The sequence below is a fragment of the Oncorhynchus nerka genome, linkage group LG20 (assembly GCF_034236695.1).
Source record: "Oncorhynchus nerka isolate Pitt River linkage group LG20, Oner_Uvic_2.0, whole genome shotgun sequence".
Lineage (NCBI taxonomy): Eukaryota > Metazoa > Chordata > Actinopteri > Salmoniformes > Salmonidae > Oncorhynchus > Oncorhynchus nerka.
In genome coordinates, this window is record NC_088415.1 from 31,015,786 (window position 1) to 31,043,546 (window position 27,761).

Sequence of the window (27,761 nt, forward strand, 5' to 3'; positions counted from 1 at the left end):
TCGCCGGAACCAACGGCCATCAGTTTCATCCACACTGGGAAGGGTAGAATGGGGTGTGTGTGTGTGTGTGTGTGTGTGTGTGTGTGTGTGTCAGTAGCGAACCGTTTATTAGGGCATTAGGGGCGGCGACGCGATTGGTCCAAAAATGTATAAAACAAATAGTACAAATGTATTATTTGTACAATTTAAATGGATCTATTTATGCTTAAAATGCTCATAAAAGTGTGGTAAATGTGTGTACATTTTACTGTTTCAAAAATATATTGTTCAAAATAAGCTGTTCAGTACTACTCTGCCAGCAGCAGCCTGGTGCCCAGTGCTCGGATTGCATTGGCAGCTTTTACATTGCTTGTTATGTGGCTGGGGGTGGTTCAAGTCAATGCACAACGTAAACGGACAACAGTGGAAGGATACAGGGATGCACGAGCTAGAACTTTCTCACAGACCTGGTAGGACAAAAAAAGCCCAGCTCTATGGCTGTCAGCAACACTTTGTTTCCCCTGCTGTTCATCAGATGCTTACTAGTGGTGACATGTTGTGTGGACTAAAACAAAATAAAACTGGGTGTGTCACAAATTATGATCAACTTAATTAGCCAGCTACAGTAATTAGCTACCGGTAGTTTGCTATCTCGCCTGCCAGTTTCATGTGCATCTGAACTAATAACTTAAAATTTGAATTATTAAAGATGCACTATGTAGAAATCACTCTACCATTTCCTGGTTGAAAAATTCTAAATGGTTTGCCTCATTTCAGTTTATTTGACAAAACAAGGAAGTATAGAGTAAAGAATCATTGTACCATCTAAACCGCTGTTAAATATATTTTCCATAACCAAAAATATTTAATTTTCAGCTGTTTGAAGCTGGTGTAAAAAAATGAAATTAAGAGATGCAAAAATGAAACTTCATGGGAAGCATAGAAATAGTGCACATAGAACATATATACAGCTCCTTAGACTTGCTTTCAATGAGAATGACAGATACAGTACCAGTCAAAAGTTAGGACATACCTACCCAGTCCAGGGTTTTTCTTTATTTTTACTATTTTCTACATTGAATAATAATAGTGAAGACATCAAAACTACGAAATAACACATGGAATCATGTAGTAACCATTTAAACTAGCCACCCTTTGCCTTGATGGCAGCTTTGCACACTCTTGGCATTCTCTTAACCAGCTCATGAGGTGGAATGCATTTCAGTTAACAGGTGTGCCTTGTTAAAAGTTCATTTGTGGAATTTCTTTCCTTCTTAATGCGTTTGAGCCAATCAGTTGTGTTATGACAAGTTATGGGTGGTATACAGAAGATAACCCTATTTGGTAACAGACCAAGTCCATATTATGGCAAGAACAGCTCAAATAAGCAAAGAGAAACAACAGTCCATCATTACTTTAAGACATGAAGGTCAGTCAATACGGAACATTTCAAGGACTTTGAAAGTTTCTTCAAGTGCAAACACAATAACCATTAAGTGCTATGATGAAACTGGCTCTCATGAGGGTAAGTTCATTAGAGTTAACTGCAACACAGATCGAAGCCCAAATAAATGCTTCACAGAGTTCAAGTAACAGACACATCTCAACGTCAACTGTTCAGAGCAGACTGCGTGAATCAGGCATTCATGGTCGAATTGCTGCAAAGAAACTACTACTAAAGGACAACAATAATAAGAAGAGACTTGCTTGGGCCAAGAAACATGAGCAATGGACATTAGACTGGTGGAAATCTGTCCTTTGGTTTGATGAGTCCAAATTTGAGTTTTTGGTTCTAACCGCCGTGTCTTAGTGAGACACAGAGGTGGTGAACGAATGATTTCCGCACATGTGGTTCCCACCGTGAAGCATGCAGAAGGAAGTGTGATGGTGATTTGCTGGTTACACTGTCTGTGATTTATTTAGAATTCAAGGCACACTTAACCAGCATGGCTACAATAGCATTCTGCAGCGATACACCATCCCATCTGTTTTGCGCTTAGTGGTATTATCATTTATTTTTCAACAGGACAATGACCCCTCACACCTTCAGGTTCTGTAAGGGCAATTTGAACAAGAATGAGAGTGATCGCGTGCTGCATCAGATGACCTGGCCTCCACAATCACCTGGCCTCAACCTAATTGAGATGGTTTGGGATGAGTTGGACCGCAGAGTGAAGGAAAAGCAGCCAAAAAGTGCTCAGCATATGTGGGAACTCCTTCAAGACTGTTGGAAAAGCATTCCAGGTGAAGCTGGTTGAGAAAATGCCAAGACTGTGCAAAGCTGTCATCAAGGCAAAGGGTGGTTATTTTGAAGAATCGCTTTTTTGGTTAATACATGATTCCATATGTGTTATTTCATAGTTTTTATGTCTTCACTATTATTCTACAATGTAGAAAATAGTAAAAATGAGGAAAAACCCTTGAATGAGTAGGTTTGTACAAACCTACTTCGTCAGATTGAACCCGATGGTCAATCTGACAAAGCTCCAGAGTTCCTCTGTGAAGATGGGAGAACATTCCAGAAGGACAAACATCTCTGCAGTAATCCACCAATCAGGCCTTTATGGCAGAGAGGCCTGACAGAAGCCACTCCTCATTAAAAGGCACATGACAGCTTCTTAGTTTGCCAAAAGGCACCTAAATACTCTCAGACCATGACAAACAAGATTTTCTGATCTGAATGCCAAGCGTCACGTCTGGAGGAAACTTGGCACCATCCCACCGGTGAAGCATGGTGGTGGCAACATCATGCTTTGGAGATGTTATTCAGCGGCAGGGACTGGGAGACTAGTCAGGATAAAAGGAAAGAAATGTTGCCCATCCTACGTCAATGGGCCGCGCGGTGCATTCTGGGCGATTCTGGGATTCAAGGAGTGAATGAGAATCTATTGGGCACTAGATCAAAAACCCAACATTACCAAGAAGAACAACATTACAAATCTGTTATGAGATGTGAGATCTGTTCTGAAATAGACAAATCCACTCATTTGAAGGGGTGTCCATATACTTTTGTATATATAGTGTATGGTGGGGGAGGAATAATGGTCGGGGACTGTTTTTCATGGTTCGGGCTAGGCCCCTTAGTTCCATTGAAGGGCCATCTTCAGCATACAATGACAATGTATGAATTCTAGACAATTCTGTGCTTCTACGTTTGTGGAAACAGTTTGGGGAAGGCCCTTTCCTGTTTCAGCATGACAATGCCCCTGTGCACAAAGCGAGGTCCATACAGAAATGGTTTGTTGAGACTGGTGTGGAAGAACTTGACTGACCTGCACAGAGCCCTGACCTCAACCGCATCGAACACATTGGGATGAATTGGAACGCCAACTGCAAGCCAGGCCTAATCGTCCAACATCAGTGCCCGACCTCACTAATGCTCGTGGCTGAATGGAAACAAGTCCCCGCAGCAATGTTCCGACATCTAGTGGAAAGCCTTCCCAGAAGAACGGAGGCTGTTATAGCAGCAAAGGGGGGACCAACTCCATACTAATGCCCATAATTTTTGTCATGAGATGTTCAACGAGCAGGTGTCGACGTGTAGTGCATCTATGTGTGCATGTGTCGTGTGTGTGTGTGTGTGCTTATGTAGGATACATACGTGAACACTGTGACGAAGAACTTTCGGATTTGCGGGCTCGGACTGCCCGGCACTTTTAAATACACATCTTGAGGCTCCCCTTGTGCCTGTCAAAGAGAAATCACATTGAGGTTTATTGAAGCATTTAGTGGAAATCCACTCTTTCGTGGAATGTTTTCAGTGGCCGATACCCATGTTATTCAATTACAAATGTCTTCGAAACACAGCAGTTAGCCTCTTTTTGAATTCTGAAACCTTGCACATTTTAGTTTTCCTTAGCAAATCAGTTCCATAATTTAGTATCCATTCCTCGGGGAACACCTTTCCGTTTCATCCCAGCACTAACAATTTAGATTAAACTAATCAAGGGCTTGGTGAACAGATGATTAGTGCTGGGATAGATAGAAATGTGAACCCCCTGAGGTTACCCCCGGGAAATGGAGTGAAAGCTGCCATCGTAATTAACTCACACACCCCAGTTTCAGTGCTGGCCCGATTATCAGAGCAAATTATTCCATTCATTCTCTTACCAACATCTTTGTTTCACAGATGACGTTGGGGTCACTGCAGCGCACTGAGATCTGAGACCCAGCATCTGTGTCTCCAACTGGTGGCCCCGGCCGGGCCAACACGCCAGACAGAGAAAGAGAGAGAACATTGGAGAGGGAGAGAGATAGAGGGGGATAAAAGAGAGGGAGAGAGAACAAACTGAGCATTTAGTGGACAACTGGTGACGAGTGTGTGTGTGCGTTTGTGTGTGTTTGTGTGTATGTCTGTGACTGCATCTCTTTCTCTGTGTTTGTGTGTGTGTGTATGTACAGTATGTGTGAGTGTCTGCAATTGCATTGTGTGTGTGTTAGCATGTCTGTCTATTTGTGTGTGTGTGTGTAGCTAGGCTAATGGGGCTAATAGTGGGCACCTGGCGTTCTCTCCCAGGAGGAAAGGCGCAGGGCCTTCTTCAGAAAGGACAACTCTGGCTGGTAGAAGCGGAATGTCTGGTCAATGACGTGAGGCGTGGGCTCCACGCTCACCTGGCAGATGGCCAGCGGCTTACCATCCTCTGCCCTGAATGTCACCTGCGAGTAGGGTTGGGGAGAGGGAAGGGTGGACGACAAAGGAAAGTGGAGATTTCATATTGAAAAATAATAATGCTTACTGCTGCCTGTAGCGATAGTAAACAACGGATTATCGTGGATGCTGTCACTACTGGCCCACATAGACAACTCAAGGTAAGGTAGAGGAGGATGCTTTATGTATAGCAGTCTTGATACAGTTACAATAAACTTAAAACATATACTATTTGAACCCAAGTCTGGTATTGATACATATTGTTATAGAGTGCAAAGACAGGACCTCTCATTTGCGTTATCACACATGCATGCACACACACAGTACTGCTGCTGTGAGAAGGATTTCTGTCTGTCAGAGGTCAGTTTCCATTTAACCCACTGCCCCAGTGAAACTGACACACAACCCCAACAGCTGTCAGCAGTTTAACACTAACACAACCCACAGCACTTTCAGACGCATCATCAAAGGGGGACAGAAACTTGGGCCTGTAGGTAATCGGGGGCACACAATGTGTTTAAAGTCAGGCTTGACTGTGTTTGAGAGTCTCGCTTTAACAATACACTGAATGTGATGATAGATTGGGTTCGCATATGTTATCATAACGTGTTTAGCAGGTACTATTGGGCATAAGTCCAGCCGATTTCAGAATTGATAGTGTAGGTCAAAAGAGGGTTGTTGGCACAAGACGGTTATAAAGCATTATATACCTGCAGGCTTTAAGTAGTGTTACCTTAGTTCTTATCCAAAAACGTTGAGCATTTGGTTGAGTGTGCATGGAGTGCCCAATGACAGGGTTTGCACTATTCCATTTATTCCACTGCGTCAGGCAATCAAGTGCAGCAAAACCTACTTGTCCCACACTGTTATAACAATGCGAGTGTCTACAGTACCATGTAAACACATAGGTATTTGAGACACTTACAGTACTTTAAAGTGAGACCAAATAAACATTTGATGGACACCATGTGGTAAACACTAAACCAGGCTTAACTAAACTTAATTGAGGAAGGCAGGAATACAGGTAAAGTCGGAGATGTATCTCTAAAACAAGTTCAAACTCAAGATTGACAAGGTTTATAAATAATCTAGTTTGTGAGAGGTTTATTTATAATCATGGGAAGCGAACATCTGTGACGCATCACAAATACAAACACTAGCTAGCATATTTCCAGCCTCCAGAGACACGAAATAGGATTCTTCAACTATACAAAAGGAAATAAACAGTGAATATAAATAATTATCATATGGCACTCTAAGGCACAGACAATATTCCCTCACACGGCACACTGGAAATCCTTTAAAACAGAGACCGCATTCATCCCAATGCAAAAAAACAACCCCTGGACATGTTTTTATCCAGAGGTTGGGTTGTCCATGTATACCTTGATTGACTTGGCCAGCACAGTATTGGACAGATGTTTCTTGGCCACCTGAGTACTTCTGCCACTGGGTATGAGACTCGGCCCCTGCAAGACGTAGATAAACAAACACATAAATAATACATGTATACATCTTTTAAATCGACCAAGACAACTGGGAATGTACAGCAGGTTATAAAACTGTAAAGCACCAGTGTACAATCTGTAGGGACAGAGAAAGACGTAGTAGCCGATAAGATGTACGGACAAGAGAAACTCTAACTTGGTATTGTTAACCTAAACGCTCAATTACGTTAACCCAATCACATGGCATTAATCCTATTATATTTACCCTATATTTGCATTTTCTCACCCCAGTAATAGAAGTCAGGCTCTGGCTAATATCCCTGGGCGAACTGATGAACTAAAGCCTGTGTTCTAACGTCTGACTGTCGGGGTTGTCATGGCGACACATTAGGTTACCTGGGGAACCACAGAGTTGTCTGAGACGAAGGTCTGGTATTTGAGGGGGACGTGCACACTCTCCTTGGGCCGCAGGTACACCTGGGGGGCAAGCGTGCCCTCTTTGAGGTGGAACATGCCCTCCTCCAGGGGGGTTAAGGTTTTGGTCAGTGTCTTGAAATACCTCCACTCGTCACAGTCCGTTATGACACTGAACAGACAAAGGGGAGTGAGAGAGAACACTGTTAAAAGAGAAAGGGATGGGGGGGGAGAGAAGAATATAGGGAGAGAGAGAGATGGAAAGGTAAGATAAAGGAGAGACAGAGAGATGAGAAGAAGAAAGAAGAGAGCGAGAGGAGCATCCTCGCTGGTCAGCAGTCGGTCACACCTCCAAAGGCCAACCGTTTATCGGTACACTGCTCTTCTTTCAATTATATATGGCCTGATTGGTAAACGGTAGGCAAGTCATTGTAAATCTTCAAACCTCTTCACGAAATGGATTCCCGGGGAGAGATCTTGGGGAACAAAAAAGTAACACAGACTGGGCGGTATAGAGAAGTTATTTTCTTTGAGTACACAAATTTAACGCGCAAATACATAAAGGAAAAGGGGGCTCCTTTTAACTTCAAAGGCTCAACCTCCAGGCATGGAGAAGGGACATTTCTCAATAGACGACGAAAAATGTATGAATTTTCTCCAAAACCCCACCTTCTAAATAAAGGCTGGAGCTAGTCGACCATTTCAATGAGCTCTTACTACTACAATTTCCCATTCTCCAGTCTGGTAGCTAATTAGAGAACAAAACTTCACACGCACACACACCTTTTCGAAAAGTATTTAAAAAAAAGTTATGTGTACGCGTGTGTGCGTGCTTCAGTAGGGAATGAAATGGCATCAGGAGTGGAGAAAGAGAGAACAAGACACACACACACACACAGAGAAAGAGCGAGAGACACACACACAGAGAGAAAGAGAAGAGAGAGGGAGAGAGACAAAGAGAAAGAGAGAGAAAGATAAGAGAGAAAGATGACACAGATGATTAATAATACAGGACCCACCCTGTGCTGGCTAAGATATATATTTTTCCGTTCCAACTATTGTAGATGTGTAACCAGGCCAGCACATCTCAGTTTGGCTCAGTCGTGTGAAAAGGGTAATAGTATAATAGTAAGCATCTATGATTTGATAGAAAAGACCTCAATGTCTCACTCTTTACTCTCTAATGCCTCTTCGAGAGACGGCAGCCGGTTCTGTGTTAAACATGTCGGCAGCGGCAGTGTGTCATATCTGGTGGTTAACGTTGGCACGCAGCCCTTTAAGTGTGTCAGCGGCAGTGTGTCATATCTGGTGGTTAACGTTGGCACGCAGCCCTTTAAGTGTGTCAGCGGCAGTGTGTCATATCTGGTGGTTAACGTTGGCACGCAGCCCTTTAAGTGTGTCAGCGGCAGTGTGTCATATCTGGTGGTTAACGTTGGCACGCAGCCCTTTAAGTGTGTCAGCGGCAGTGTGTCATATCTGGTGGTTAACGTTGGCACGCAGCCCTTTAAGTGTGTCAGCGGCAGTGTGTCATATCTGGTGGTTAACGTTGGCACGCAGCCCTTTAAGTGTGTCAGCGGCAGTGTGTCATATCTGGAGGTTAACGTTGGCACGCAGCCCTTTAAGTGTGTCAGCGGCAGTGTGTCATATCTGGTGGTTAACGTTGGCACGCAGCCCTTTAAGTGTGTCAGCGGCAGTGTGTCATATCTGGTGGTTAACGTTGGCACGCAGCCCTTTAAGTGTGTCAGCGGCAGTGTGTCATATCTGGTGGTTAACGTTGTGTCAGCGCAGCCCTTGTAAGTGTGTCAGCGGCAGTGTGTCATATCTGGTGGTTAACGTTGGCACGCAGCCCTTTAAGTGTGTCAGCGGCAGTGTGTCATATCTGGTGGTTAACGTTGGCACGCAGCCCTTTAAGTGTGTCAGCGGCAGTGTGTCATATCTGGTGGTTAACGTTGGCACGCAGCCCTTTAAGTGTGTCAGCGGCAGTGTGTCATATCTGGTGGTTAACGTTGGCACGCAGCCCTTTAAGTGTGTCAGCGGCAGTGTGTCATATCTGGTGGTTAACGTTGGCACGCAGCCCTTTAAGTGTGTCAGCGGCAGTGTGTCATATCTGGAGGTTAACGTTGGCACGCAGCCCTTTAAGTGTGTCAGCGGCAGTGTGTCATATCTGGAGGTTAACGTTGGCACGCAGCCCTTTAAGTGTGTCAGCGGCAGTGTGTCATATCTGGTGGTTAACGTTGGCACGCAGCCCTTTAAGTGTGTCAGCGGCAGTGTGTCATATCTGGTGGTTAACGTTGGCACGCAGCCCTTTAAGTGTGTCAGCGGCAGTGTGTCATATCTGGAGGTTAACGTTGGCACGCAGCCCTTTAAGTGTGTCAGCGGCAGTGTGTCATATCTGGAGGTTAACGTTGGCACGCAGCCCTTTAAGTGTGTCAGCGGCAGTGTGTCATATCTGGTGGTTAACGTTGGCACGCAGCCCTTTAAGTGTGTCAGCGGCAGTGTGTCATATCTGGTGGTTAACGTTGGCACGCAGCCCTTTAAGTGTGTCAGCGGCAGTGTGTCATATCTGGTGGTTAACGTTGGCACGCAGCCCTTTAAGTGTGTCAGCGGCAGTGTGTCATATCTGGTGGTTAACGTTGGCACGCAGCCCTTTAAGCGGCCAGGGATAGGAAAGCTTGCAGATCCGTAGCACAGCTCTGGTGTTTCCTGATCCCCAATTAGACCCGGAGAGCCTACTGGCCGGTGCTAATGCTATAATGATTCATTCCCCCATCACACCGCTACTCTCCTCCAGTCCTCCCTCTTCTGTATATCAACATGAAGGACGCTTATCCATCCAACACCATGCAGATCTGAGAAGAATCCATAATGGGAGATGGTGGGGGTGGGGGAGTGTGGGGTGTGTGTAGTGGGATATGTGTGGGTGGTGGTTAGTGTGTCTGCGTGTGAAATAATGGGTTATGGGGAGGAGGGAGAGAGAGACTGTATTTCTCCAGCATTATCTATGTATCTGGTTCAAGGGCAACTGATAGCCAGTGTAAGACTTCACCTGTTCTCTCCTGGTTAAACGTGCTGTGGAATATAAACAAAGTCTGATTCTGAATATAAACTAAAATAAACTGAATATAAACGAAGTCTGATGGTATTTTGCAGCCTGCTTAAATACAATTGTTTACAATATTATTTCTCCCTCTCAACCCCCAAATATAACACCAGGCACACACAAACTCTAACAAACACCAAACTCCACACACACGCTCCACTCCCCCCAGCATCCCTTCCCCTGCATACCTGAGCTCGGGGTCTTCGCTATAGATGGTGACAGTCTGTGGGGTGTTGAAGGGGTTGCGGAGGACGTACTCCAGGTACTCGGCGGTGCCCAGCGTGGCGTAGATGGTGTGGTGTATGGTGATGGCCTGGCTCAGGATGTGGGTGATCCCTTCTGCCTTACTGCGTTCCCTGTAGGCATGCATCAGGCGCAGGTCCCGCGCCAACTGGGCACGCTCTGCTCGGCGGCCCTGAAGGTAAAAGAAGTGGAGAGACCATAGAATCAGTGCTTTATTTGAGCTGGATCTGCCGGCACCTCTCATATTTGACTTTGTTTGTACTGGCACTCATTTGCCCAGATCCGGTACCTCTCGCAGCATGATTAATTTATTGTCTCACTGTTTGTACTGTAAACATTATAATATAAGCGATCAGAGTTAAATCAATTGTCTATTCATTATTTCTCCAGGCCCCCCCAAAAAACCTTAACGTAAAAGTGTGATGATACTACTGTGTAATCATCCTATCCTGCCACACTGATTTCAGACATGATCTCTTCTTTGTACATACAGGTTATGGGGTAGGCCGGCCTGGTAAGTAACTGATCTTGAAACAGGTTTAACCTAGCTAGCAGAACCCCTCGACAACATTCCGGTGAAAAGGCAGCGCGCAAAATTCAAAAATATTTTTTTGAAATATGTAACTTTCACACATTAACAAGTCCAATACAGCAAATTAAAGATAAACATCTTGTTAATCTACCCATAGTCTCTGATTTAAAAAATGCTTTACAGTGAAAGCACAACATATGATTATGTTAGGTCATAGCCAAGTGAAAAAAACACAGCCATTTTCCCAGCCAAAGATAGGAGTCACAAAAAGCAGAAATATAGATCAAATTAATCACTAACCTTTGATGATCTTCATCAAATGACACTCATAGGACATCATGTTACACAATACATGTATGTTTTGTTCAATAATGTGCATATTTGTATCCAAAAATCTCAGTTTACATTGGTGCGTTACATGCAGTAATGTTTTGATTCCAAAACATCTGGTGATTTTGCAGAAATACTCATAATAAACATTGATAAAAGATACAAGTGTTATTCACAGAATTAAAGATAGACTTCTCCGTAATGCAACCACTGTGTCAGATTTCAAAAAAACCTTTACGGAAAAAGCATAATCTGAGAACGATGCTCAGAGCCCAATCCAGCCAAAGAAATATCTGCCATTTTGGAGTCAACAGACACTATAAATATTCACTTACCTTTGATGATCTTCATCAGAAGGCACACCCAGGAATCCCAGTTCGACAATAAATGACTGATTTGTTCCATAAAGTCCATCATTTAGCCACTTGTTGTTAGCGTCTTCAGCCCAGTAATCCATCTTCATGAGGCGCGAGCAATTCGTCCAGACAAAAACTCGAAAAGTTCCATTACAGGTCATAGAAACAAGCCAAACAATGTATGGAATCAATCTTTAGGATGTTTTTAACATAAATCATCAATAAGGTTCCAACCGGAGAATTTCATTGTCTGAAGAAAAGCACTGGAACGAGAGCAAACTCTGTCGGGAGCGCGCGTCACAAGCCCGAGACACCCTGCCAGACCACTGACTCAAAGAGCTCTCATGAGCCCCTCCTTTATATTAGAATCCTCAAACCAGTTTCTAAAGACAGTTGACATCTAGTGGAAGCCCTAGGAAGTTTAACTGCATCCATATCTCACTGTGAATTCAATAGGGACTGGGTTGAAAATCGACCAACCTCACTTCCTGTTTGGACTTTTTTTTTGCCTGCCATATGAGTTCTGTTATTCTCACAGACATAATTCAAACAGGTTTAGAAACTTCTGAGTGTTTTCTATCCAATACTAATAATATGCATATATTAGCATCTGGGACAGAGTAGGAGGCAGTTCACTCTGGGCACGCTATTCATCCAAAAGTGAAATGCTGCCCCCTATCCCAAAAAGGTTAAGTGGTGGTCAGCTAGTGAAGAGGTCCCTACGTAGTCACGAGAGGGGGAGGGGAGGACAGTGCATCCACCAACGAAGTGCCCGGAGCAGGTTCAATTTGGAGGCTCTGTTCAAGCGCAAGCAAACCAAGCAAGCAACTTGACTTGTCATGTAAAATACGATGCTGGGCTGTGCAACATGCAATAAAGTAGGGAGCTTGGGTCTGGAAAAGTCTGGAGGGATGAAACTTGCAAAAGACCAGGTGGAGTGTACAGTAACCACCTCTGCATCAGACATGACAAATAAACTAAGAGTCCTCAGAATCTCTCTGCCAGCGGTTTGGCATTGACAGTCCATGCACGGTCATACAGGCATACAGACAGTACAGGGACACCAATGGTAAAGGAGATATTCCAGTTGGACTGAAATACCTGTTGGTGGCAGTCAGCAGTGCAGAATGCGAGTGGGGATAAAAAAAAAAAAACTGATTTGTACCTCAACCCGTGCCTCCCTGTACACCTCCACCATATCAGGACTACTTATTGCCCCCCCTGACTAAATTCAACCCAGTCCCCTAAGTGAGGTCATGGATTGCTAAAGGACACAGATGTGGCACAGACACCAAGAGCAAAATACGAATGGGGGAGAAGACACATGAGGGAATGGCTGTCTTGTGGGAGGTTTTGGAAAACTAAGGTAGGCAAATATTTCCTATTAACTGGTTCTGTGAAGTTAATCTGAATATGTTCTTGATATTATCACAAAGGCAGGAAACGTATACATTCTGATGTGTGTTCTGATGTATTTTATTTGAAGATATACGAAGTTTGGGTAAGCCCCAAAGCTGAGTAGGGTTGCAAAGGGTCGGAAACTTTCCGGTAAATTTCCAGTAAATTTTCCATGGGAAGTTAAGCCTGGGAATTTTGCAGAATTGAATCAATAAAGTTAGCTATTAACAGTGAACCTTTTTTGTGGGATACACATGAGGCAATTCTAGGTCTTGTGGCATATTTTGGTTAAACTATACCAAATTCAATGGAATAACATGCACAGTGCATTTCCTCCATCACATTTACAGCTGATTCTCAAGATCTTGCAAACTAATGAGATGCTATTGAGCCCACATTAATACACTGTCTGAGCCAAGGAGTACATGCTTCCTGGCAAGTTTTGATTACAATACTGGGTGGGGTGAAACTTTTTTATACGACATACATTATTTTTTTGTTAGTAGTAAATAGTAGCCTACAGCAAAGTGTGTTTAAGTCATTTCTAACTTGTTAACAATTGCTGCAAGTTAGTTTTGCTACCATGTGGGTTTTAGCTTGCTTGAGCCTTCTAACTGAGGAGTGTTAATACACCTGTTTCCATACATGTTTCATTGTAAAACATGTCTTACAAAGGAGTTGTTTAACTGCTTAACCTCTCTGCGCATATATCTGTTTATTATACCTGTTGATACAGGGCTCATATGTGAAACTATTCTAACTGAACATTTTCTTTCACAGTGACACTGACTCCGAATGGGAGCCCCCAGTGCCAAGGTGTCCATCCCCCACTGAAGCTGGCTCATCCAGCTCCTGCCACAAGTGGTGTTCATCTGCCCAAATGTATTTCTGCGGGCATGGATGTGCTATGGCACCTGGCATCAGCAGCATAATATTGTGTAGAGGACTGAGGGTCTTCCAAATATTGAAAGTGTTATTTTGTAAATGTATTTTTTTTTTTTTACCATTTTGGTATTTTGTATATAGTTATTCCATTCAAAATGTATAACTTCACCAATTTGGCCACTTCGGTACATTTGGGCTACTTGTGTGGGACACCTGGGTGACTTCATGATAAGTGTCATGTAGCACACTCATTTTGGAAGTTATCATTCTGAAACTTTGCATAAGTCCTGTTGCCCTCATGTTTTTCACTGAAATTGTCCACACCATCCTACCTGAATGTATGTTTTATCTTGTTAATTTTAAAGATGATACAACAATAAAAAGAAAAACATATGGGTTTTTTTCATTGTATTATCTAAACCAGATCTATTGTGTTATATTCTCCTCAAGGACATCATGGTACTGAAAACAATGGATACACTCTACAAGAGAGCCAAGGAAATGGTTAGGTATGTGAACGGTCATCAGATTACAGCTGCAATCTACCTCACCAAGCAAAGTGAGAAGAATAAGAGCACCACATTGAAGCTGCACAGCAACACACATTGGGGTGGTGTTGTCATCATGTGACAATCTCCTAGAGGCCATATCAGTCTGATGATATGGACAACCCCATCAAGAGGATCCTCCTGTATGATGTATTTTGGGAGAGAGTTGTAAGCAGCCTGAAACTCCTGAAACCTATAGCAGTAGCCATTGCACGGATTGAGGGAGACAATACCATCCTGTCTGATGTTCAGACTCTGCTTGCAGATGTAAGAGAATAAATCCATACTGCCCTGCCCACTTCCCTGATGCTCCAAGCAGAGGAAACTGCAGTTCTGAAATGCATCAAAAAGCGCGAAGACTTCTGCCTGAAGCCCATACACGCCGCAGCATACATGTTGGACCTCAAATATGCTGGCAAGAGCATCCTGTCTGGTGCAGAGATCAACAGGGCCTATGGTGTCATCACTACCGTGTCTCGCCACCTTGGCCTGGATGAGGGCAAGGTTCTTGGCAGTCTGGCGAAGTGCACTTCCAAGCAAGGGTTTTGGGATGGAGATACAATATGGCAGTCGTGCCAACATATCTCATCACCCACAAGGGTGCGTTCTCAGCCCTCTCCTGTACTCCCTGTTCACCCATGACTGCATGGCCATGCACGCCTCCAACTCAATCATCAAGTTTGCAGACGACACTACAGTGGTAGGCTTAATTACCAACAACGACGAGATGTCCTACAGGGTGGAGGTGAGGGCCCTCGGAGTGTGGTGTCAGGAAAATAACCTCACACTCAATGTCAACAAAAGAAAGGAGATGATCGTGGACTTCAGGAAACTGCAGAGGGAGCAGCCCCCTATCCACATCGACGGGACAGTAGTGGAGAAGGTGGAAAGTATTCAGTTCCTCGGCATACACATCATGGACAAACTGAAATGGTCCACCCACACAGACAGCGTGGTGAAGAAGGCGCAGCAACAGAAATTTGGCTTGTCACCAAAAACACTCACAAACTTCTACAGATGCACAATCGAGAGCATCCTGTCAGGCTGTATCACGGCCTGGTACGGCAACTACTCCGCCCACAACCGTAAGGCTCTCCAGAGGGTAGTGAGGTCTGCACAACGCATCACCGGGGGAAAACTACCTGCCCTCCAGGACACCTACACCATCCGATGTCACAGGAAGGCCATAAAGATCATCAAGGACAACAACCACCCGAGCCTGTTCACCCCGCTATCATCCAGAAGGCGAGGTCAGTACAGGTGCATCAAAGCTGGGACCGAGAGACTGAAAAACAGCTTCTATCTCAAGGCCATCAGACTGTTAAATAGCCACCACTAACATTGAGTGGCTGCTGCCAACACACTGACTCAACTCCAGCCACTTTAATAATGGGAATTGATGGAAATTGATGTAAAATATATCACTAGCCACTTTAAACAATGGTACCTAATATAATGTTTACATACCCTACATTATTAATCTCATATGTATACGTATATACTGTACTCTATATCATCTACTGCATCCTTATATAATACATGTATCACTAGCCACTTTAACTATGCCACTTTGTTTACATACTCATCTCATATGTATATACTGCACTCAATACCATCTACTGTATCTTGCCTATGCCGCTCTGTACCATCACTCATTCATATATCTTTATGTACATATTCTTTATCCCCTTACACTTGTGTCTATAAGGTAGTAGTTTTGGAATTGTTAGCTAGATTACTTGTTGGTTATTACTGCATTGTCGGAACTAGAAGCACAAGCATTTCGCTACACTCGCATTAACATCTGCTAACCATGTGTATGTGACAAATAAAATGTGGTATTAATATTAATTTGCATATATTTCCATGAATTCCCACAGAACGTTTCCACCTCTGAATATTCCCCAAAAAGTGCAACCCTACAGCTGAGTATGGGCATTTGCGTATGGCGAGTGTTAAACAGTGACGTCTAAAATGCTTTGAGTTAACCATCCCCTTGGAGAGTGCTGCCCATTTCAGCACCATAGATAGTAGGCTATAGGCTACCTGGCTGTTTGATCTGTCTGTTGCATTGGTACGTTGTTGGCCAATTTTTGCTACATTGATGTGAATATTATAAGAAATGTGTCCCTGTAAGCCCCCACAGCTGCATGTGGCCATATGTGTATGGCGTGTGTTCTGCAGTGACGTCTAAAGATTTTGCTGTACATTGATGTCTTTAAAATGACTTTGGGGGAAGGGGAGAAGGCCAAGTGGGCTTCTTAGTAGAGAGCCAGGTGGCCATGTTGTTGACTTTACCGTGACCTTCGTCTTGACCTCGCTGCCGGTGCCATCTTGTCCCCCCTCGTGCTGCCGCACGGCCACCATGCGATTGAGTTTGCGCTGGCGTACGTCGTCGGTCTCGCCCCACCAGGGGGTGTTAGTGCAGGGCGTCCCACCGCCCTCCTTCATATGGCTCTGGAGCAACGGCACCAGGTCCCCGTCCAGCTCCACCAGCCTCTGGGCCCGCGCTGCGTTACGCACTGCAACACATTCACAACAGGCAATCTTACAGCAATACATTAACAGCCTTACTGCAACGCACTCACAATATTAACAACCTTACCGCAATGCAATCACAACCTTACTGGAACACATCAACAAACAATTGTTTTGATCTGCATTGACCCATTAACTTGTTGGGAGCATTCTTTAGTTTACTACTCCGTTAGTCAGCACCTCTACCAACATTTTTTGGTGTCCGTCAGCTTTTTAGTGCTAGGCTGAAACATCAGTGTACACACCCTGTGGCTCTCCAGAGTTATAGTGACCACTGTTGTAATGAAAAGTATCTTTGTAGCCATCAGCCGTAGACAGAGAAGAGACCTAGTAACGACCATGAGAACCACGAGCCATACATACCGTATTTATTTGTTTTGTCAGATGTTGCCAACACAGCACTTACTGTAATGATGCTGATGGGATTGAGTATGCATTAAGACAGCACCCTGAACCGCACTGAGGCTAGGTAACACGGTCTCCACCGATAAATCCACGATTATCGAAAGCTTCAATAAGCACTTCTCAACGGCTGGCCATGCCTTCCGCCTGGCTACTCCAACCTCGGCCAACAGCTCCGCCCCCCCCGCAGCTCCTCGCCCAAGCCTCTCCAGGTTCTCCTTTACCCAAATCCAGATAGCAGATGTTCTGAAAGAGCTGCAAAACCTAGACCCGTACAAATCAGCTGGGCTTGACAATCTGGACCCTCTATTTCTGAAACTATCTGCCGCCATTGTCGCAACCCCTATTACCAGCCTGTTCAACCTCTCTTTCATATCGTCTGAGATCCCCAAGGATTGGAAAGCTGCCGCAGTCATCCCCCTCTTCAAAGGGGAGACACCCTGGACCCAAACTGCTATAGACCTATATCCATCCTGCCCTGCCTATCTAAGGTCTTCGAAAGCCAAGTCAACAAACAGGTCACTGACCATCTCGAATCCCACCGTACCTTCTCCGCTGTGCAATCTGGTTTCCGAGCCGGTCACGGGTGCACCTCAGCCACGCTCAAGGTACTAAACGATATCATAACCGCCATCGATAAAAGACAGTACTGTGCAGCCGTCTTCATCGACCTCGCCAAGGCTTTCGACTCTGTCAATCACCATATTCTTATCGGCAGACTCAATAGCCTCGGTTTCTCGGATGACTGCCTTGCCTGGTTCACCAATTACTTTGCAGACAGAGTTCAGTGTGTCAAATCGGAGGGCATGCTGTCCGGTCCTCTGGCAGTCTCTATGGGGGTGCCACAGGGTTCAATTCTCGGGCCGACTCTTTTCTCTGTATATATCAATGATGTTGCTCTTGCTGCGGGCGATTCCCTGATCCACCTCTACGCAGACGACACCATTCTATATACTTTCGGCCCGTCATTGGACACTGTGCTATCTAACCTCCAAACGAGCTTCAATGCCATACAGCACTCCTTCCGTGGCCTCCAACTGCTCTTAAACGCGAGTAAAACCAAATGCATGCTTTTCAACCGATCGCTGCCTGCACCCGCATGCCCGACTAGCATCACCACCCTGGATGGTTCCGACCTTGAATATGTGGACATCTATAAGTACCTAGGTGTCTGGCTAGACTGCAAACTCTCCTTCCAGACTCACATCAAACATCTCCAATCGAAAATCAAATCAAGAGTCGGCTTTCTATTCCGCAACAAAGCCTCCTTCACTCACGCCGCCAAGCTTACCCTAGTAAAACTGACTATCCTACCGATCCTCGATTTCGGCGATGTCATCTACAAAATGGCTTCCAACACTCTACTCAGCAAACTGGATGCAGTCTATCATAGTGCCATCCGTTTTGTCACCAAAGCACCTTATACCACCCACCACTGCGACTTGTATGCTCTAGTCGGCTGGCCCTCACTACATATTCGTCGCCAGACCCACTGGCTCCAGGTCATCTACAAGTCCATGCTAGGTAAAGCTCCGCCTTATCTCAGTTCACTGGTCACGATGGCAACACCCATCCGTAGCACACGCTCCAGCAGGTGTATCTCACTGATCATCCCTAAAGCCAACACCTCATTTGGCCGCCTCTCGTTCCAGTACTCTGCTGCCTGTGACTGGAATGAACTGCAAAAATCGCTGAAGTTGGAGACTTTTATCTCCCTCACCAACTTCAAACATCAGCTATCCGAGCAGCTAACCGATCGCTGCAGCTGTACATAGTCTATTGGTAAATAGCCCACCCATTTTCACCTACCTCATCCCCATACTGTTTTTATACTGTTTTTTATTTTATTTATTTATTTACCTTTCTGCTCTTTTGCACACCAATATCTCTACCTGTACATGACCATCTGATCATTTATCACCCCAGTGTTAATCTGCAAAATTGTATTATTCGCCTACCTCATGCCTTTTGCACACATTGTATATAGACTGCCCATTTTTTTTTCTACTGTGTTATTGACTTGTTAATTGCTTACTCCATGTGTAACTCTGTGTTGTCTGTTCACACTGCTATGCTTTATCTTGGCCAGGTCGCAGTTGCAAATGAGAACTTGTTCTCAACTAGCCTACCTGGTTAAATAAAGGTGAAATAAAAAATAAATAAAAAAAATTGGAAGATAAACATCTGACTGATATCAGCCCACAAATAATCTGGGAACCAAGGAAGGGGAGGAGGGGAGCAGCCCAATAATATAAAAGAGAGAGATAAAGTAAGTGGAGGATCAAAGGAAGGGGGCCTCAAGTACTGTTTCTCATCTAAAGCCCTTCTAGAATAGTGGAGGCTCTGCTCCCACTCACTGATAACTCACCAGGGGGATATCTCTCCCTCTATCTCTCTCTTGGCTTCTCCCTCTCTTATCCATCTCTCCCTCTCGGTCTCTCTTTCCCTCTCCCCTTCTCTCTCTACACGCCTCTCCATTGTTATCGTTACCTCTCCATCCCTCTCCCACCTCTGTCTCTCTACCACTTCCCACACAATCTCCATCTCTCCCGGCACTTCTTCGCATTTCTCCTTATCAGAATGGCGTCAGCGATCTGCCAATCACTTTGCTGGATAGTCCCTGGGTAGTAGGTATTCACTACAGGCTTGGAGAGAATGGTACAGTAATGGAACTGTAGTACTTCAGCGACTAACTGAACAGAACTACAGTCATTCTGTTGGGAAGTCATTTGCAATAACGTTAATCTATAAAATAAAGTGCATTTCTTATCGTAAGCACACACCATGGCCTGATTCACACTATAGGGCAAACCGAGCCAAGCCAAGCTGTACTATACTGGCCTGGTTACACATCCACCATAGAACAATGTGAAAAGAAAAGCCGGGACAGTACGAGTCAGGTCAATCCTTTAGTGTGAATCAGGTATGTGTAGTTGTTTTCATACAGTGTTTGTAGACTGGATTTCGGTTTTGTTGGACATTCATTTAATGGATTGAGTCCCGCCTACCTAATTTCTATGAGCCACCTCACAAGCTCTGCTTCAGCAACTCACCACGGCTTCAAGGCCTCAGACACGTCGCTGCACTATGGGGGTCCGAGCTTTCTGCTCCCTTGCCCCTCGCCTACGGAATGCTCTCCCTGATCATCTGAGAGCCACTCCATCAATCAGAACTTTTAAAACAGGTCTTAAAACACAGCCTGTATTTCTTACAGTCCTAATCTGCAAAGTTACTTTAGTTCCTACCTTACTACTGCTATTTCCTGCCTTGATTCTAAATGTTTGATGTTTATTGTTTTTTTGTGGTTTTTCTTATCATTGTTTGAAATTTTGTAGAGCTTTGGAATAACACTGTAATGAAAAGTGTTATAAAAATGTATTATTATTTTCAACTATTATTATTATTCTTCTTCACACCTCTGTTGTGGTGTGTGTGAGGCACTGAACACTGTGTGACCAGCCACCAGATATGCTTGGGCAGGCTCAATTAGGCTGCAAATTGAGTGTCTCAGAGCTGAAGAGAAAGGGCAGAATGTATAATGGATCTGGATCAGACAGTCATGAATAACATCGCCACCGCCGCCCTGTAAATCAACCAACAGCACACACAGATAAAAACACAAGTTCACATACACAAACAAAGGTGTGGGGGTCCTACCGCTGAGTCGTTGGATGCTCTTGGAGGACAAGCTGCCCCCGGTGAAGCCACTTGTGGCATCCGGCGGTGAGATGATGTGGGAGCGTGACGGAGGAAGACACTGGGGCTTGTTGGGTTTGTTCTGGTCTACAGGACATCCTAGAGAAAACCAAAGGACGCCATTTTGAAAGAGTAGACAGTTCTCTTTATTTGAACAATTTCTCAAAAGGGCCATATTTTGGGATACGGGATCTGGACTTTGATATAACATGTGTTACTTCACTTATTTATTTACCTCGTGTTTTTGATGTCCGTGTTGTCGGACTGTGTTATTGGCTGTTTCTGTGTTATTAGCTAACATTCATTTCATTTAGAAAATATATTCACTAAATACAATAGCTTTATGTTGTGTTGATCCAATCTGTCAACGCCAGGTTACCTCCAGGTTACCGCCAGGTTACCTCCAGGTTACCTCCAGGTTACATTCAGTACACTTTGCCTCCTCGGACACCAATTTGAGAGCGTAACTAGTGGAATCCATGTTCGCTTCCCACTCATGGCGGATAAAGGGTGAGTTGTGCTCAACGGTGAACGTTGATTGATTCCAAGGTCTCCTCTGGTGGAGAGCAGACATTCATTAATTTAGTGCCGAGCTACAGCAGTTGTGTGTGGCAGTCGAGTCGCCCGGGCTGTCGAGCAAAGCTTCACACCTGGTAATGGGAGAGTGGGAGAAGCAATTGCTCACTGTGAGGAGTAGTGTGAGTGCCAATGCCAAGCAGGGTTCGCCGGACCTTCTATTCGCTGCCAATATCAGAGAGCGCATTTCCCCCCCAAAACTGGCCTCAAAGAGAGATTGTTTTGTTATTGGCGGTTATGCTGTCTGGCAGATTCCAGATAGAATTACAGAAGATGACTGAGGCTCTAATTAAAACTAAAGGTTAGAATTAATTAAATTGTTGCATGCAGTCTTTCTCTGCTACAATTCAAGCATTTCACTCGAGTTTGGCAACATCCACTTTGGGGAAAGTGACTTTTCTAATGTCTAAATTTTACAGACACTTTTTTACTGTGGAGCTCGGAAATGATGCACCGCGGCCGTGGCGTACTTCATAAAGTGTGAGCATTGCAATTAAGCGGCTTTATCACAGTACGACACATCTCCGTGGGCTTGTGGAGTTTTTAGTGGGAATTAAAACCACTCTCCGCGGCTCGGCATCCTTCAGAGCTCCAACTCTTTCATCAACAGCTGATAATAGGGAGGCCCAGTGAGTAACGAAGAGATAGCGTTGCCATGCAAACAGACACCGACAGACGCAATTGCGCAGATTAATGGCCGAGGTGTCTCTGCCTTCTCCTCCGTGATTCCTCCGAAATCCATCTGGTTATGTCGCCACTGCCACAATGGAATCCGACCGAATTATAAATATAAACGTCACATTTTGTATGAGTTATAATTACACAGATATTATATAGTAAAGACATATTGGGTAAATGTCTTGGTAATAAATGCTATCCGGATGGCCATTCCACGAAACATTTGTTACATTCTTTCAGTGCATTCCCGCTAGCCAATTCTCCTCTGATTGATAATAGTCCTCACTAGGGCCTGAGACGTAGGCTAGCCTACATGATAAAATGAGTAATGACTGTCACAACAAATGACCGGGTGGTGAACTGATGGCAAACAGTTTAATCATGCTTATTCATGAACTATAACCATGATTATCATCAAATTATGACCACTGTAATAATTTCAGGTGACATCGACAATTTAAATCATCCTTGCAGTGCAAACAGTGTTGGGTCGTCCCTGTGAAATGGAATGCAGGGATGTATTTAGTGATGTGAAAACTACTTGTTACAGATCGAAATAGAATGAATAGAGTGAACATGATTCCCTATTCTACATGACAGACAATCATATCTGTTCTACACAAATACATTTCTTTCTGAACGTTCTGTTCTGGAGGAGGCTCAGGCATGTCTTGTGTTGGGCAACTGCTATAAGCCGTCTGTTGAGATGAGACTAATTGTAAAGAGAGTGCCAGAGGGCTCAATTCTATTAAAATCAAATCAAATGTTATTGGTCGCGTACACACATTTTGCAGATGTTATCGCAGGTGCAGCAAAATGCTTATTTCAAGATCCAACAGAGCAGATATACATATATATATATATATATGTGTTATTGCATAGTTTTGATGTCTTCACTACTATTCTACAATTTAGAAAATAGTAAAAATAAAGAAAAACCCTTGAATGAGTAGGTGTCCAAACTTTTGACTGGTACTGTATGTATATAATATATACCTATATATAGTGCGTTCAGAAAGTATTCATTCCCCTGTCACTTTAATAATGTTTACATATTGTTTGAGCCACTTCATATGAACACGGAGTATGCAACACATTAAGAACACTCTACTCTTTCAATGACAGACTGACCAGGTGAATCCAGGTGAAAGCTATGATCCCTTATTGATGTCACTTGTTAAATCCACTTCAAATCGGTGTAGATGAAGGGGAGGAGACGGGTTAATAAAGGATTTTTAAGCCTTGAGACAATTGAGACATGGATTCTGTATGTAAACCATTCAGAGGTTGAATGGGCAAGACAAAAGATTTAAGTGCCTTTGGAAGGGGGATGGTAGTAGGGGCCAGGCGCACTGGTTTGTGTCAAAAACTGTAACACTGCTGGGTTTTTCATGCTCAACAGTTTCCTGTGTGTATCAAGAATGGTCCACCACACAAAGGACCTCCAGCCAACTTGACACAACTGTGGGAAGCATTGGAGTCAACGTGGGCCAGCAACCCTGTGGCACGCGTTCGACACCTTGTAGAGCCCATGCCCCGACAAATTTAGGCTGTTCTGAGGGCAAAAGGGGGCACGGGGGTGTGCAACTCAATATTAGGAAGGTGTTCCTAATGTTTGGTATAGTACATATCAAATGGGAAAAACAGTATGTAAACATTAGTCATTGAACACTAGTCATTGAACACTTTATGACATGGCGCCGGAGAACAAGGCTGATGTTTTACATATTCCTAACCAATTGTATTTTTTTGGTTTGTTTCTTTGTGTTGTTTGTAACTTATTTTGTACATAATGTTCCTGTTACCGTCTCTTATGACCGAAAATAACTTCTGGGCATCAGAACTGCGATTACTCACCACGGACTGGCAGAATCCTTTTTTTCTTTTAACGAGTCCGACGTGAATGATATACTGTTTCCCCAGGAACAGGCCCAGATCCCCGAAATTTGAGTGAAGAGAAGGCGGAGAAAAAGGGGCCAGAGGGCGGGCTGCCTTCGGAGAATTCGTAGGCGATAAAATAAACCCGCACTTCCTTCCATTTTGCTAGTAAACGTGCAATCTTTGGAAAATAAAATTGATGACCAACGCGGAAGATTAAAGTAAACTGCAATAACATTGTCAAAATACAGTGACTTGCGAAAGTGTTAACCCCCGTGGCATTTTTCCTATTTTGTTGCCTTACAACCTGAAATTAAAATATATTTTGGGGGGGGGGGTTATATAATTTGATTTACACGACATGCCTACCACTTTGAAGACGCAAAATATTTTTTATTGTCAAACAATAAGGAAATAAGACAAAAAAACAGAGCTTGAGTGTGCATAACTATTCACGCCCCCTAAGTCAATACTTTGTAGAGCCACCTTTAGTATCAATTACAGCTGCAAGTCTCTTGGGGTGTCGCTATAAGCTTGGCACATCTAGCCACTGGGATTTTTGCCCATTCTTCAAGGCAAAACTGCTCCAGCTCCTTCAAGTTGGATGGGTTCTGCTGGTGTACAGAAATCTTTAAGTCGCACTACAAATTTTCAATTGGATTGAGGTCTGGGATTTGACTAGGCCATTCCAAGACATTTAAATGTTTCCCCTTAAACCACTCAAGTGTTACTTTAGCAGTATGCTTAGGGTCATTGTCTGGAAGACTGAAACAGGTTTCCCGGTATGTAGCGCCATCCATCATTCCTTCAATTCTGACCAGTTTCCCAGTCCCTTCCGATGAAAAACATCCCCACAGCATGATGCTGCCACTACCATGCTCGGGGTGATGAGAGGTGGTGGGTTTGCACCATACATAACATTTTCCAAGCTCAATTTTAGTCTCATCTGTACCTTCTTCCACATGTTTGGGGAGTCTCACACATGCCTTTTGGCAAACACCAAACATGTTTCCTCATTTTTTTCTTTAAGCAATGGCTTTTTTTCTGGCCACTCATCTCTAAAGCCCAGCTCTATGGAGTGTACGGCTTAAAGTGGTCCTATGGATAGATACTCCAATCTCCGCTGTGGAGCTTTGCAGCTCCTTCAGGGTTATCTTTGGCCTCTTTGTTGCTTCTCTGGGCAGCCCTATCTTGGCAGGTCTGTTCTGGTGCCATATTCGTTCCATTTTTTAATAATAGATTTAATGGTGCTCTATGGGATGTTCAAAGATTCTGATATTGTTTTATACTCTGATCTGTATTTCTCCACAACTTTGTCCTTGACTTGTTTGCAGAGCTCCTTGGTCTTCATTGTGCCGCTTCCTTGGTGGTGCCCCTTGCTTAGTGGTGTTGCAGACTCTGGGGCCTTTCAGAACAGGTGTATATATACTGAGATCATGTGACAGATCACGTTAAACTTAAATAAAGTCCAACTGTGTGCAATCTAACTAATTATGTGACCTCTGAAGATAATTGGTTGCACCAGATCTTATTTAGGGGCTTCATAGCAAAGGGGGTGAATACATATGCACGCACCCCTTTACCGTTTTTATTTTATTTTTTTTATTACAATTTTTTTCCCCATTTCACTTTCACAACAATTTCGTCTAAGTCCATTACATGAATGCCAAATAAAAATCGATTTAAATTACAGGTTGAAATGCAACAAAATAGGAAAAATGCCAAGGGGGATGAATACTTTTGCAAGGCACTGTCTAGTAAGACAAGGGGTGACGGACTAGGTATATTTGTACACAACAGCTGGTGCACGATATCTAAGGAAGTCTCAACGTTTTGCTCACCTGAGGTAGAGTATGTCATGATAAGCTGTAGACCACACTATCTAAATAGAGTATTTAGTATTTTTCGCAGCTGTCTACATACCACCACAGGCTGATGCTGGCACTAAGACCGCACTGAAAGAGCTGTATCCACCATAAGCAAACAGGAAAACGCTCATCCAGAGGCGGTGTTCCTAATGGTCGGGGACTTTAATGCAGGGAAACTTAAATTTGTCTAACAAAACTTCTATCAGCATGTTAAATATGTAACCAGAGGAAGAAAAAAAAACTCTGGACCACCTTTACTCAGACACAGAGACGCATACAAAGCTCTCCCTCGCCCTCCATTTGGAAAATCCGATCATACAAAAATTAAAGCAGGCAACACCAGTGACTAAATCAATAAAAAAAAGTGGTCAGATGAGGCATTTGCTAAGCTACAGGACTGTTTTCCTATGACAGACTGGAATATGTTCCAGGATTCCTCAAATGGGATTGAGCAGTACACCACATCAGTCATTGGCTTCATCAATAAGTACATCGATGACGTCATCCACACAGTGACCGTACGTACATACCCACACCAGAAGCCATGGATTGCAGGCAACATCCGCACTGAGCAAAGGCTAAAGCTGAGCCTTCAAAGAGCGGGACTCTAACCCGGAAGTTGATTAAAAAAAACACGTTTTTCCTCAGCCAAACCATCAAACTGGCAAAGCATCAATACAGGACTTCGATCGAATCGTACTACACCGGCTCTGACGTTCGTCGGATGTGGCAGGGTTCGCAAACCATTACAGACTACAAAAGAGAAGCACAGCTGAGAGCTGCCCAGTGACACGAGCCTACCAGACGAGCGAAACTACTTCTATGCTCGCTTCGAGGCAAATAACACTGAAACATGCATGAGAGCACCAGCTGTTCCAGAAGACGTGTGTGATCACGCTCTCCGCAGTCGATGTGAGTAAGACCTTAAACAGGTCAACATTCACAAGGCCGTAGGCCCAGATGGATTACCAGGACGTGTACTGCGAGCATGTGCTGCCCAACTGGCAAGTGTCTTCACTGACATTTTCAACCTCTCCCTGTGTCTGTAATACCAACATGTTTTAAGCAGACCACCATAGTCCCTGTGCCCAAGAACACTAAGGCAACCTGCCTAAATGACTACTGACCCGTAGCACTCACGTCTGTAGCCATGAAGTGCTTTGAAAGGCTGGTCATGGCTCACAACACCATTATCCCAGAAACCCTAGACTCAGATCCACAGATAATGCCATCTCTATTGCACTTCCCACCTGGCCAAAAGGAACACCTATGTGAGAATGCTATTCATTGACTACAGCTCAGCGTTCAACACCATAGTGCCATGAAAGCTCATCAACAAGGATCCTGGGATTAAACACCTCCCCCTGCAACTAGATCCTGGACTTCCTGACGTGCCGCCCCCAGGTGGTAAGGGTAGGTAACAACCCATCCGCCACGCTGATCCTCAACACAGGGCCCCTCAGGGGTGCGTGCTCAGTCCCCTTCGGTACTCCCTGTTCACTCATGACTGCATGGCCAGGCATGTCTCCAACAACATGATTAAGTTTGCCGATGACACAACAGTGGTAGGCCTGATCACCGACAATGACGAGACAGCCTATGGGGAGGAGGTCAGAGACCTGCCATTGTGGTACCAGGACAACAACCTCTCCCTCAATGTGATCAAGACAAAGGAGATGATTGTGGACTCCAGGAAAAAGAAAAAAGAGGACCGAGCACGCCCCCATTCTCATCGACAGGGCTGTAGTGGAGCAGGCTGTAGTGGAGCAACTTGGACACCAAGTTCCTCACCAACAAACTAACATAAAATCACATTTATTTATAAAGCCCTTCTTAGATCTGCTGATATCTCAAAGTGTACAGAAACCCAGCCTAAAACTCCAAACAGCAAGCAATGCAGGTGTAGAAGCACGGTAGCTTGGAAAAACTCCCTAGAAAGGCCAGAACCTAGGAAGAAACCTAGAGAGGAACCAGGCTCTGAGGGGTGGCCAGTCCTCTTCTAGCTGTGCCGGGTGGAAATGATAACAGAACATGGCCTAGATGTTCAAATGTTCATAGATGACCAGCATGGTCAAATAATAATAAACATGGTCCAAGCACAGCAAGACAGTTGTGAAGAGGGCAGGAGACCCCCCAGGAGACTGAAAAGCCTGGGTCCTCAGATCTTCAAAAGGTTCTACAGTTGCATCACTGCCTGGTATGGCAACTGCTCGGCCTCTGACCGCAAGGCACTACAGAGAGTGG

At 44.3% G+C, this 27,761-nt stretch overlaps 1 protein-coding gene across 1 annotated transcript in view; it reads right to left on the reverse strand.

The window, feature by feature from the left end:
* Positions 1 to 27,761, reverse strand: part of LOC115102277 (nephronophthisis 4) — a 219,305-nt gene that overhangs the window by 19,084 nt on the left and 172,460 nt on the right. Inside the window, exons 18-25 of the mRNA XM_029622064.2 lie at positions 20,479 to 20,616; positions 16,180 to 16,403; positions 9,778 to 10,004; positions 6,472 to 6,661; positions 6,013 to 6,096; positions 4,479 to 4,635; positions 4,090 to 4,166; positions 3,581 to 3,666 (exon numbers count right to left, since the gene is read on the reverse strand). Coding sequence (XP_029477924.2) covers positions 3,581 to 3,666; positions 4,090 to 4,166; positions 4,479 to 4,635; positions 6,013 to 6,096; positions 6,472 to 6,661; positions 9,778 to 10,004; positions 16,180 to 16,403; positions 20,479 to 20,616 — 1,183 coding nt within the window. The remainder of the gene's footprint in view (positions 1 to 3,580; positions 3,667 to 4,089; positions 4,167 to 4,478; positions 4,636 to 6,012; positions 6,097 to 6,471; positions 6,662 to 9,777; positions 10,005 to 16,179; positions 16,404 to 20,478; positions 20,617 to 27,761) is intronic.